We start from the raw sequence: 12,674 nt of genomic DNA, 5'->3' as shown, positions 1-12,674 counted from the left end.
AAATAGGATGGGCCAAAAAAGAAAGTTCCCTCAGCATAATCATCAAAACACTAAACATACAGAACAAAGAATATTTAAATACTGCATGAGAAAAAGACCAACAAATAAACCTATCAGAATTACACCTGACTCTTCAATGGAGACTCTAAAAGCCAGAGGGCCTAGACTGATATGCTTCAGACTCTTAAGAAAGCACAGATGCCAGTCCAGACTACTATGCAAAGCAAAACTTTCAATTACCATAGGTAGAGAAAATAAGATATTCCATGAGAAGGCTGAATTTAAGCAGTATTTATTTATCAACAAATCCAACACTACAGAAGGTACTAGAAGGAAAACTCCAATCTAAGGAGGTTAACTACAACCATCTCAGAACAGCAAAATCAAAAAAGAAACTCTCTCATCTATCTCTCTCCACCACCACCATCAAAAACAAAAACAAGAAAATAACAAGAATGAACAACAATCATTTGTCATAAATCTCTCTCAATATCAATGGACTGAATTCCCCCAATAAAAAGGCACAGGCTAACATAATGGAAAAAAAAAAAAAAAAAAAAAACGGACACAATCTTCTGCTGCACCCAAGAAACACATCTGAACATCAAGGATAGGCATTACCTCAGGGTAAAGGGTGGAAAAAGATAAACAAGAAAATGGTCCTAAGAGTCATTTTAATATCTAATAAAACAGACTACAAACCAAAACTAATCAAAAGAGAGGGAAGAATACTACAGAAGGTGCTAGAAGGAAAACCCAACCTAAAGAATACTCAAAGGAAAAATCCACCAAGATGACATATGAATTCTTAACATCTATGCCCCAAACACAAGGGCACCCATGTTTGTAAAGGAATACTATTATAGCTCAAATCATATATTGATGCACACACACTGATAGTGAGAGACTTTAACACCCCACTCTCACCAATGGACAGGTCATCCCAAAAACTAAAGCAGAGAAATACTGGAGCTAACAGACTTTCTAAACCAAATGAACCTAACATCTACAGACCATTTCACCCAAATCAAAAGAACTTACCTTCTTTTCCACACCTCATGGAGCTTACTCCAAAATTGACCACATGCTCATATACAAGCAAGTCTCAACAGATACAAGAAAACTGAAATAACCCCCTGCATCCTATCAGACCACCATGGAGTAAAGCTGAATTTCAACAGTAAAAACGGACAGTCTACAAACTCATGGAAACTGAACAACTCTCCACTGAAGGAAAAATGGGTCAAAACAAAGACTTTCTAGAATTGAATGAAAATGAATATACAACACACCCAAACTTTTGGGACACAGTATAAGTGGTTCTAACAGGCAAGTCCATAGCACTAAATGCCTACATTAAAAAAAAGTGGAAAGACATCATACTAGCAACTTAACAGCATACCTAAAAGCTCTAGAACCAAAGAAATCACACTGAAAAGGAGAAGACTCCAAAAGATTCTCAAATTCTGGGCTGAAACCAACATAGTAGAAAGAAACAAAGTGAAAAACACAAAGAAAGAAACAAAGAATTGGTTCTTTGAGAAAAGCAGTAAGACTGACAAACTTACACAAACTGATAAAATTAGAAACAAAAGGGGATTATTAACAACAGACACCAAGGAAATCTAGAGAATCAAAAGGACATACCTTACAAACCTGTATTCAATCAAACTGGGAAATAAACCATCCTTTCAATACATACCACTTACCAACGTTTAAATCAAGATCAAAAGACCATTGGTACAGGAAATACATTTCTGAACAGAACCACATTAGCACAGGCAGTAAAACCAACAATTAATAAACAGGACCTCATGAAAACTAAGATTCTGCAAGGCAAGGGACACCATTAAATAGGACAAAATGGCAACCTACAGAATGGAAAAGATTTTATCAACTCCACAGCTAAGAGAGCACCAATATCCAAAATATATAAAGAACTCAAGAAACTAGATATCACAAAACAAATAATCCAATCTAAAAATGGGGAACAGATACACAAAGAGTTCTCAATAGATCACTCCCAAATGGCTGAGGAAACACTTAAAAAGAAATGTTCAGCATTGTTAGCCATCAGAGAAATGCAACTCAAAACTACTTAACGTCTGTGAGAAGGACTAAGATAAGTAACACAAGAGAATGTTGCAGAGGATGTAAAGTAAGAGGAACACTCCTCCATTGCTAGTGGGAGTGCATACTTGTACAGCTGCTGTGGAAATCAATAAGGTGGTTCTTCAAAAAGTTGGGAGATGATCTACCTCAAGATCCACCATACTACTTTGGGGTATATACCCAAAGGCCGTTCCATCCTACCACAAGAACACTTGCTTGATTATGCTCATTGCTACTCTACTCATAATAGGCAAAAACTGGACATGACCTAGACGTCCCTCAACAAAAGAATGAATACAGAAAATGCGTATACTTAATACAAGGGAGTATTATATCATGCATACCATTTAAATGCACTCTTATGACAATGCATCCACTCCTGTGAAACTGTAGTAGTGGTTTTATGTGTATACTAATTTTGTTTTCATTTTTCTGAGATAGTTTTTGCTATGCAGTGCAGGCTGAACTCAACTTCACTATGTATCCCAGTCAGCCTGAATTTGAGATTTTCTTGCCTCTTCCTAAGTGCTAGGAGTACACCATCACAAATGGCACTTTTATACCTTAGTATTGGCAATCATGCAGTAAGACTTGGATTTGGGACTGGATTTGGGATTTTTTCCTACTGAAGCACCAGTAGGAAAAAAAGAAAAAAAAAAAAATCACATCAATAACCAGCCATTGTTTTAAGTACAAAGAGTACAGGATACATAATGTCAAAACAGAATAAAACTCAAATCAATTATTTTCCCAAGCCTCCATTATGAAATCATAAGGACTGGTTTAGTGACTTTAGGGATTCCATTTGGTTTGTGGTATGTACATACTCCTCTTCTCATAATGTACTTAACTATGCAAACACTCTTTTCCAGTCAATGCAACTAGCAACCTCAGAGCCCCACCCGCACATGAAGATACCTCTAAGAACAATCAAACTTGAAAGATTTCTATTCAAAAGTATTCTCAACACATTCTAGTCTGAGGACTGGAGGTCAGATGCAGCCAGGGCTGGTTAGGGGCACATCAAAATTGCATCCTTTTAGGAATTACACTCTAAGTACACTTTATTCCCATGGTATATGACTACAATTAGTTACATATGGGAAAGAATATGCACAATGGAAAAATTATTGTATGACTATCAATCAAAAAAGAGAACCATCCAAACTACACCCTTAGCAATCAGCCCATCCTTCCTTATACCTCACAAAGAGGGAATCCAGGCAGCAACTTGAGGCCTTGAATATTTTCATTCATGTGGCAGGATGCTCCCTTGCAGCATATGCTAAATTTTTCTAATACTTGGTTTAAATAAAATTCCCTTGCTACTTTAGCACATCAGTGTGGGTCTTGATTTCAATTCTGTGCATAAATGGCCAAGAATCTGGAAACACAAAATGCCAACACTGACCACAGGTAACATCGGTATTCCAACTTCATCTTTTTTTTTTTTTTTTTTTTTTTTGGTTTTTCGAGACAGGGATTCTCTGTGTAGCTTTGGAGCCTATCCTGGCCCTCGCTCTGGAGACCAGGCTGGCCTCGAAACCAGAGATCTGCCTGCCTCTGTCTCCCGAGTGCTGGAATTAAAGGCATGTGCCACCAACGCCCGGCCCAACTTCATCTTTAAAGACATTTGCAAGTTACATGACATCTTTAACAAAAGATGAGCTGAATCATGAAACCTGGACTCAACCACATTATTCTCAAGACGTACAGGGAATCAATGATCTGTTCCCTCTTTCAAAAATAAAACAATATAAAATGAAGTATGCTGTCAGAGTAAGGTCAACATTTTTAACACAATCCTAGGGTTAAATGATATAAATTAGATCCAAGGGTATAAAACAATTTAAATCATCAGTGGAAAGTATTAAAATACCTTTCCCATTAGATGATTCATCTTTGCTATTTATAATTTTTTAAATTACATCAAGAGATTAATTTTAAAAGCAAAATGTGTAGAGCTGGAAAGCTGGCTCAGCAGGTAAGAACCTTCCTGCTTTTCTGGAGAATTCAAGTTCTGGCCTCAGAACCCAGGTTAGACAACTCACAGCTTTTAAAACTTCTAGGACCCCAGGATCCAACCTTCTCTTATGTCTTCTGTAAGGCCCATGTACACACACACAACACATTCGCACACATACACATAAAGATAAATCTTAAAAGGAACCTTAATCAAATTGGATTTTTACTGAATAACTACTTTAGTTAGATCAGCATGCAAGGAACTAATTCATTTGTACAAACTTTATAAAGTTTGTCAATCATAATTACTTGAGATATTCCAGCAATAAACTGTTTTCACTAAACTGTTAATACTCTAGAGTTACTTTGATTTTATAGTTCAGCTAAGAAATTTTGATTTAAAATATTATATAACTTACCTTTAAGATTTTGGATAATTTTCTACTTTTTTCCATACAACAAACCTAGTTTCCAACATTCTACATTGTTATTGCTCTTAAAATGCATGCCTTGTTAGAGGTAATCATTTGTGGGCACTGTGTAAAGACTACCCCTTCCTGTCAAGCATTCAAATTCTACCACTTGTTTGCATTCCTTCTAACATATTTACTCCTCTCCAATATATATGCTAAGAATCTAAGCCAACACACAAAGGAAAGTGGATAAAAAGAAATGTCCAGCCGGGCATTGGTGGCGCATGCTTTTAATCCCAGCTCGGGAGGCAGAGGCAGGCGGATCTCTGTGAGTTCGAGGCCAGCCTGGTCTCCAGGGCAGAGTGCCAGAATAGGTTCCAAAGCTACACAGAGAAACCGTCTTGAAAAACCAACCAAAAAAAAAACAGAAAGAAAAGAAATGCCCAACAGTAGATGAGGGTGAACAAAGCCTTCCCTCCTAAAAGCTACAACTCAACTATATCCCACAAAGCAGAAACTTGTTCACACTGTGTAACTGCTCAGCTGCTCATTTCTATGGGAATACTTTGTGCCTTTTCCTCTCACGCTTTTAGTAATCTAGGGTAAAGTATGTATCTTTTTACAAGTGAAAGGCACAACACTAGAAATTCCATTCCAGAATATTCTCATGAACCGGTAAAGACTGAAATTTTGTTTTCAAAATTTTATCCTACTAGTGACAAAATAAACATGACAGCAAAATCGTTTCTAAATATCAAATGATATTATTTTATTGCTTCTTAGCATTTTTCTTATAAACAAAGTCTCAGAAGCTACTGGGGCTAGGCATGTAGCTTAATTGTAGTACATGACTTAGCATGTACAATATCAGATTCAAATACCAGAATTGGGAGTGGAAGGAACACTAATGATATATATATAATCTCCACATCTACAATAAAAAGGTAGTAAAGTCCTTAAACCTATTCTAATACTGCCAAATTAAAACCTGCAGTAACTTAATGAAATTCAAATTTGAATGTCTTAAAGAAAATACATTTAACTAAAGTTATAAAACACAAACTAAATCCTTATCCAGCAATATTCCAGCTAAGTCTAATTTGCTTTAGTTAAAAATACAAGGCTATAGCAGGAGATGGTAGAGCACTTCTTTAATCCCAGCACTTGGCAGAGGCAGGATTTCTGAGTTCAAGGCCAATCTGGTCAACGAACCAAGTTTCCAGGAGAGGCAAGGCTACACAGAGAAACCTTGTCTTGAGGGAAAGAAAGGAAGAAAGGGAGGGAGGGAGATAGGGAGGGAGGGAGGGAAGGAGGGAGGGAGGGAGGAAGAAAAGGAGGGAGGAAGAAAGGGAAGAAGGGAAAAGGCATAGCTTCGATAGTAAAAGATTAAACTAACTTAATATTAAAAAATTCTAAGCATAATATATAAAAATAATACTCCTTTAAAGATTTTAAAACCCCATTCAGTTACCTATAATCTCAACAGTAGTCTCCTATGCCACAAACTGACAAGTGTTATTTACCACATGTAGGCAAACTAAATGAACTAATTCACATTACATTAATCTCGTATTCAATTAGATGTCCAGCTGGGAAAAAAAATCAATAAAACTGTTAGAAGTTTAACTTCCTAAAATCTGAATCTGCAGAAAACTTACCTGATTTGTCTGGCTACTCAAGTATGGCTCAAAATCATCATCATTTACAGCATCTTTTTGATGAATCGAACCATTTTGTACTGAAACTAAAAAACATATTTGTATTAGAAATGTTGCAATCCTTATAAAATTTACAGCACAATCTAACATTAAAAAAAAAAACTCAAGCCAACTCAAAAAGTAAATAAATACATAAGTACATAAATACATAAGTGAATAAACCTGAGTTCCTTGCTGGTTTAAGAACCCTCTTAAGGACAACCTTTAGAAGTAAGTATTTAATATGTGCCACAAAAAATTTAGAAATCCTGTGATCCATAAGACCAACATTAATTACATAAGCCACACCTATAAACGTCCCCAAGATCAAAATTGTCAATACCGTAATTTCAACACTGTAATGAGCAAAGTAACACAGAAATGCTGGAAAGGGCTCCCTAAAATTTGGTGTGACTTTAAAATAACTTTTAAGGAATGACGTAGACAATATATTTGAGTATGTGACCAACTTTGTACAAGTCTATTAATCTGACAGAAGTAAGAAATTTTTTTTCTTACCAAAACTGGGTCTTCCTAGGTTGCCCAGGCTCACCTCCAATTCTCAATTCTCCTACTTCAGCTTGTGAAGCCATGGGAATACACACAGCCTTCAAGTAACTATTTATGACTAAAGTTCCAGTAAATCACTTAAATGTCTGAGTCAAAGTCATTAAATCTAGAAAGAGTTAGGTCTGATGCCACATACTGGTTATCACAGCACTTGAGAAGCAGAAGCAACAGGATAGCAAGGTAAAAAAAAAATATATGGACTACATACATAGTTGCCTATCAGACTGGGCTATGTAGCAAGACCATCTCACTAAAAAAGAAAGGCCTTATGTTGTTTTGATTTGGTTTTAGTAATACTGGGCATGCCAACCCAGGGCCCGTGTATGCTATACAAGCACTCTTGTTAAAATCCGTAAGACTCTCTTAACACGTGTGTACACATGCCTTGATTCTCAAAGGCTAACTGAGTGTGTGTAACAACTACTGGTAAGTGAAGTTAGCATGCACTGAGGCTTTGAGTTCAAATCCAAACAACAATAAATAAAACTCTCACATGAAAGTAAAAACCACAATTAAGACAATGATTACTCATGAAACACATGAGGAAAAAAAAAAACAGGGATAAATCAGAATGTCACACTAGTTCAAAAGTTATTTCATAAACACTGTAAAAATTGTATTTGTATTCAAGAAAAAAAGATGTTTGGACACTGTCCTCGTAGTGCCCGAGTACAGCATATAAAACCACCTCCTGGAAATAAATCTCAGGTCTACTACTAAGGAGGCAGGTGGACTCCAGCAGTGATTTGAGTTCATTAATCTGATGACTCTCAGGTTACTCAGTGCCTACTTCACTTCATCTTAGTATTAAATAAACATATTCAATAATCTTTATTAATACTAAATTCTGCAATACCCACATATGAAACTAGGAATTATTCTGAACCATCAACACAGACAAGTTACTGGAATAATATTTGATATGCTATCAACAATTGTTATTGAAACATGAAATTAAAAAAAGGCATTTTCTAAGGGAAGTCTCTTAGAACTACTGTCACAAAGTATCGCCAACTAACATGGTGATAAGTTTATCAGGACACAATCAACTCTAATTTTTACCTAAGTGTACACCACCTAAAATGTAATGTTGTTAGTGAGCAAGCATTAGCTTATAAGCAAAGATCTGTGAAATCCCTTCATTCTTTCCATCCAATAATGATCAGGGATGGCTCAAAAGTAGAGCCACTTTGAGCATGAAGCCTTCCAAGCCGACCTCTGTGACATCAAAGATCAAATGGTTCCTGACTCCCCTTCCAAGATCTCAATGCATTTCACAAAGACTTCATCAGAGCTAGGCTTGAACTAAATGTGCCCAGAACTAAATATGTAACAGTGACTACTATCAAAATGGAAGGTGCTACAGAATACACCCAATGCCAACTGAGGGCACAGGTAACCAGGTAACCACTGCAGTCCCAGACTGATACACCTGCTCCCCCACTATTTGACTATTTCTTTGTCAACAGTGGTAATGCACAGCCTGTTACTTCTTGAAGAACAACAGAGAGAGAAAAATGTTTCCTACTACTCAACTACCAAACTAGTATGCATATCAAACAGTATTTAAAACAGTCAATCATTTCTCTTACATCCATTAGTTCTTGGTTATTTAGTTCATACTGATATTACTCTCAAAAAAGTATCCACTTAAAGGCTCCTACTAAGATACCAACTAACCCTTTGATTTCAGAAGCATACTTTTCTTAAAACAACTGTTTTATATAAGATTTTAGTTGTTGATCATTGTTTAAGGACAATCTAACGTCTTGGAGACTGAAAGTCACTGAACAGTAATGAAATCTAAGCCACTTCTACATTGTGTAAAAGTTCTTCAGGGGAAAAAAGAACAGATGACTTACATGATTCTTCGCCTGTTTCCTCTGCCCTATGAAGCAAAGTCAAATCAAGATAGAACATGGGCCTTAGAAGCCAGGTGATTCTCTGCTCTGGTCCTGACTACATCAAGTTAGGAAAGTCAACAGATGTGTGCATCATGTTTTCCCACCTACAAAAACAGCGACAATACCATATACCCGCTATCTCCTTACAGGAATGTTGTGAGGATTAATAATAATATGAAGCCAAAATAATGGTAGTATGGTGCGTTGAAATCATTTCTTGGGGGGACAGAGAGAAGACACAACATAATATTTCCAAAATATACTTTTCTGAAACATTCAAACAACCAACTTCAACCTAATTCTTTTAAACTAAAGTTGTATAAAATGATGTAGGTGTCCCTCCTATAGGAGGGAAAAGAAAACCAATTTCCACATGTTGCTTACTTACGTAAAAGTAAGGGACAAAAGGAAGGAAGAAGGCCCAAGAGGACATCTGACACACAAATGAAGACACAGCAAGCAAAAGTTCTTGTTAATAGAGTATTACGGACCAACAAAATAAATAATTATCCTTAAATTTTAACTATCCTTTGGTGTTATCTTGCCAAGTATAACAAGTAGTTCTGATATTTTACATAGGAAAAAAATTTTAGTTAAAAAAAGAATTAAGTATAAAAATAAGTAAGCCAAAAACTAGGAATCATATTTCAGAAGCATATTTGTCTTCCCAAGCAGACTGACAGAACTCCTTTTCATTCCTTTAGTACAATAAGCCTTAAGGATAGACTTAAAAACACTTTACAGAAAAGTAGACACTAAAGTCAGGTGTTAGGCTAAAGGCAATTCAGAAAAGAAACATAGCATCTCAGAAATCTTATTAAGTCAGTTAGTTTCAAAATTTTAACTAATACCAACTTTTAGGAACATGAAGCTCTTTTGTTGTTATTTTTGTTTGTTTTGTTTTTTCAAGACAGTTTCTCTATGTAACAGTCTTGGCTGTCCTGGAACTCACTCTATAGACCAGGCGGCCTTAAACTCACTGAGCTCCACCTGCCTCTGCCTCCCGAGTGCTGGGATTAAAGGTGTGAGCCACCGCCCAACAGGAACATGAAGTTCCTAAACTCAGAATTCAAAATTACTAATCAAATTTTTAAAGTCATCAAGTAAGAAAAATAGTTATACTTTTTGCCCGATCATAGTACATATAGCCTTAGCAGCCAGAAGTTTTTCTCAAACACACAAAAGCTCCTAACTACCATTTGCTAATAGCCTTGACTTGGCTTGTAATGTATTTGTAAGCTTATTATGGTTTCTATCATTTTAAATCAACTTACATGACTTTAAGTATACCAACACTTTTAAAGGACCAGTAGCATTTCTTCTCCTCAAAAAAGAAAAATAATCCAACAAACAGCAAGTAGAGCAATAAACTATCGTAATTTCAATAATCCTAATAACAACAGGATTTGCAATCATTGTTTTTTTGCTTATAGAAGAGAAACTTAACAAAAAGGTAGTACGTGCTCAGCATACTTGGTAAATCAATAGCTGTATGTGGTACTAAAACCCAGGACTGTAAGAAATCCTGGCCATAATACTAAAATATATATTATAAAATTATAAACTGAACAAAAATAAAAGAAAAACTGGGAGAATAAAAACTATCCAAAAAACACAATTCGTATGTGTATCTAAATATTAAATCAGAAATGATACTAATAATTAAAAATTCTCATCTAAAAAATGTAGTCACCAGGTGATGCAGTTTGTGGCTAGCATCTATCTGTAAGGTGATGTATAAGTTAAGTGATATATAACAACAGAGAGGTCACTAAGCCATACTAAAATGAAGAGATTCTTGAGTAAATCAAGCTTGTGGCAATACAGGACAAGCTTACAATACCCAATGTAAATGGTCAATTTTTTTTTTTAATCAAAAAAGAACTTCACAGAAATCACTTACCTTTAAACATGCAATACAAAACACTTAGCACTTTAAATAGCCTTGCAAAGTGCTACTCCCCATAGTTTAGCACACAATAGTTTATACTAGAAGTAATAACCACAAGTTTCACAGGTGGTCAGATTAGCCAAAACAAAGTCCTTTTAAATTTACAAATGTCTAATAGCTAATTTTAAACTACCCTCTAATTCTGAAGTTTATAACTATAACCAATTCTATAAACTAAAAATTCCTAAATGTATATGCTGAAAGAAAACATCATTAATTAAAACAAAGCAGCAGTAAGTTTGTTACCTAACACACTACAATGCATTTGGTATATACAAATTCTTACATAAAATGTAGCACAACACGAAGGAAATTATTTTGTCAAGAGCACATTTATTTTTTAATTGACCAGCATTGCAACATAAAAACGCAGAAAAAAATTGAGTCATTAGAAACATGAAACTTCCACCTAAAGAGCTATTATAGATCTTCTTTTCTAAGCAGTACATGGTTACTGGGGAGAAAAACAGGAAGTGTAGTTGTATTGAGTGTCACTTCCAGCACTACAAAACGTTATAATTATATAGTTCATTGTAATTTTCTTTAATTGGCACCACCCCAAGAAAGGAGTTACTGTTCTGCACTAATATCACATGATTTATGTCATAATGTTTCAATCAGCTGACTACTTAGATCCACAGGCGTAAATACAAACTAAATATTTTAAATGCCTTACTTTTAATGGTAGTTTTTAAATAGCAAATCATATAATACTAACAATAACTGCACAAATAATTTCCTTCTCAGGCTTTTGTAAGACACCAGATTGGGACACACCTTGCAATCAGTTATACTGTAAGATTACATACTTGCTGTTAGGAGTTCTGTACTGTTGTTGCCTCCTTGCAAGCAACTTCACTGACTGACCGCACAATTTTCATTAATGTGGCATAGAACGCCATGTGAATTCCAAGTTTAAATGTAATCCAGACACTTCGAACAGAATGTTCACTTTAAAAACGTACTTAACTACCCACAAATGTAGAAAATTCTGTGACCTAAGTTATGTAACAAAAACAGAAAACTAAAGAAATGCCATTACGTTAATTGAGATACCATGAAGACAGCTGGTTTGTTCTTTAAGCGCTTCGGTAAATGTTGGCTGTCCTAGCTGCGATGCATGTTTTTCTAACCTTTATTAGAAAAGAAAGAGAGAGAGAGAGAGAGAGAGAGAGAGAGAGAGAGAGAGAGAGAGAGAGAGAAGCCGCTGGCAGTTTAAAAACATCAAGGCAACAATCTGAAAAACAAAATAACCAAACTCACCTTTATTTCCTTGCCCTTTAGGTCTCTGGAGCAAGACGAAAAGATGTGGTCAGGGGAGGGGTGGGGGAGGAGAGGAAGAGAAAAGTGTGTTAATGAGAGACATTACCGGAGGCAAGTAGTTCAGAACAATCCGCGTAGGAGTGACCACCCCTCCGCGGCCACTCCGTCTGCCCGCCGGCCGGTCGGCCTCCCACCGCCCCTCCGCCAGAGCCCGGCCCCGCGGCGGCGGCCGGGACATCCGGCCCTTAGAGCGGTCCCGGGCGCCGCGGCCAGCGCGCACGCCGTCCCGGGCGTCAGCAGCGACAACCAGCACCGGCGGCGGCGGCAGCAGCGGCGCCGTTACAGGGCTAGCGAGCGAGCGAGCGGCCGCTTGTGGAGCCGAGCCCGCGCCGCCGCCCGCTCGCTCGCCCGCCCCCCGCCCGCCGAGGGTGGAGCTCTGCGGCTCGGGCCTTCGCCGAGCCCGGGCCCTGCTCCCTCACCTGATCCCACGCTAGTGGCTGACATTCTTCACCGCAAGCCGAGAGGAGGAGCCGCCGCTCTACTCCGCGCTGCCCTCGCGAACTAGCCGCCGCTCCAGCCGCTCCGCTCGCGGGGACTCCGGAAAGCGGGCTCGCGCTCGGGAGTCGCGGAACCGGCCCGAGCTCGCCGCCTGCACGCTGCTCGTCCCCGCTCGCCCTCCGCTTCTCGGGCCCACAATGGCGGACGAACTCCCGAGCCCCACTTCCGCTCCGGGCCGCCCTGACCTTCCGCTATCCAGGCTGACGTCTCGCAGTTCCGCCCCCGCTCCCGCCACGGACCC

At 37.8% G+C, this 12,674-nt stretch overlaps 1 protein-coding gene across 6 annotated transcripts in view; it reads right to left on the bottom strand.

The window, feature by feature from the left end:
• Positions 1 to 12,428, bottom strand: part of Ythdf3 (YTH N6-methyladenosine RNA binding protein 3) — a 154,655-nt gene extending 142,227 nt beyond the window's left edge. For 4 of the 6 annotated variants that reach the window (XR_004768290.1, XR_004768291.1, XR_004768289.1 and 1 more), the window contains exons 1-4: positions 12,355 to 12,428; positions 11,876 to 11,900; positions 8,620 to 8,765; positions 6,149 to 6,234 (exon numbers count right to left, since the gene is read on the bottom strand). Coding sequence is in view for 2 of the 6 variants with exons in the window: in XM_027403478.2 (XP_027259279.1) it covers positions 6,149 to 6,234; positions 8,620 to 8,677 (144 nt within the window). In the remaining 4 variants the exon portion in view is untranslated. Of the gene's footprint in view, positions 1 to 3,315; positions 3,497 to 6,148; positions 6,235 to 8,619; positions 8,766 to 11,875; positions 11,901 to 12,354 lie in introns of those variants that run through there. The other 2 variants (XM_027403480.2, XM_027403479.2) reach the window with 2 other exon arrangements.
• Positions 12,429 to 12,674: the final 246 nt, after the last annotated feature.

The sequence above is a fragment of the Cricetulus griseus genome, chromosome 2 (assembly GCF_003668045.3).
Source record: "Cricetulus griseus strain 17A/GY chromosome 2, alternate assembly CriGri-PICRH-1.0, whole genome shotgun sequence".
Lineage (NCBI taxonomy): Eukaryota > Metazoa > Chordata > Mammalia > Rodentia > Cricetidae > Cricetulus > Cricetulus griseus.
The sequence above is the reverse complement of the archived record's forward strand: the minus strand, read 5'-3'. Positions and strand labels throughout refer to the sequence as shown.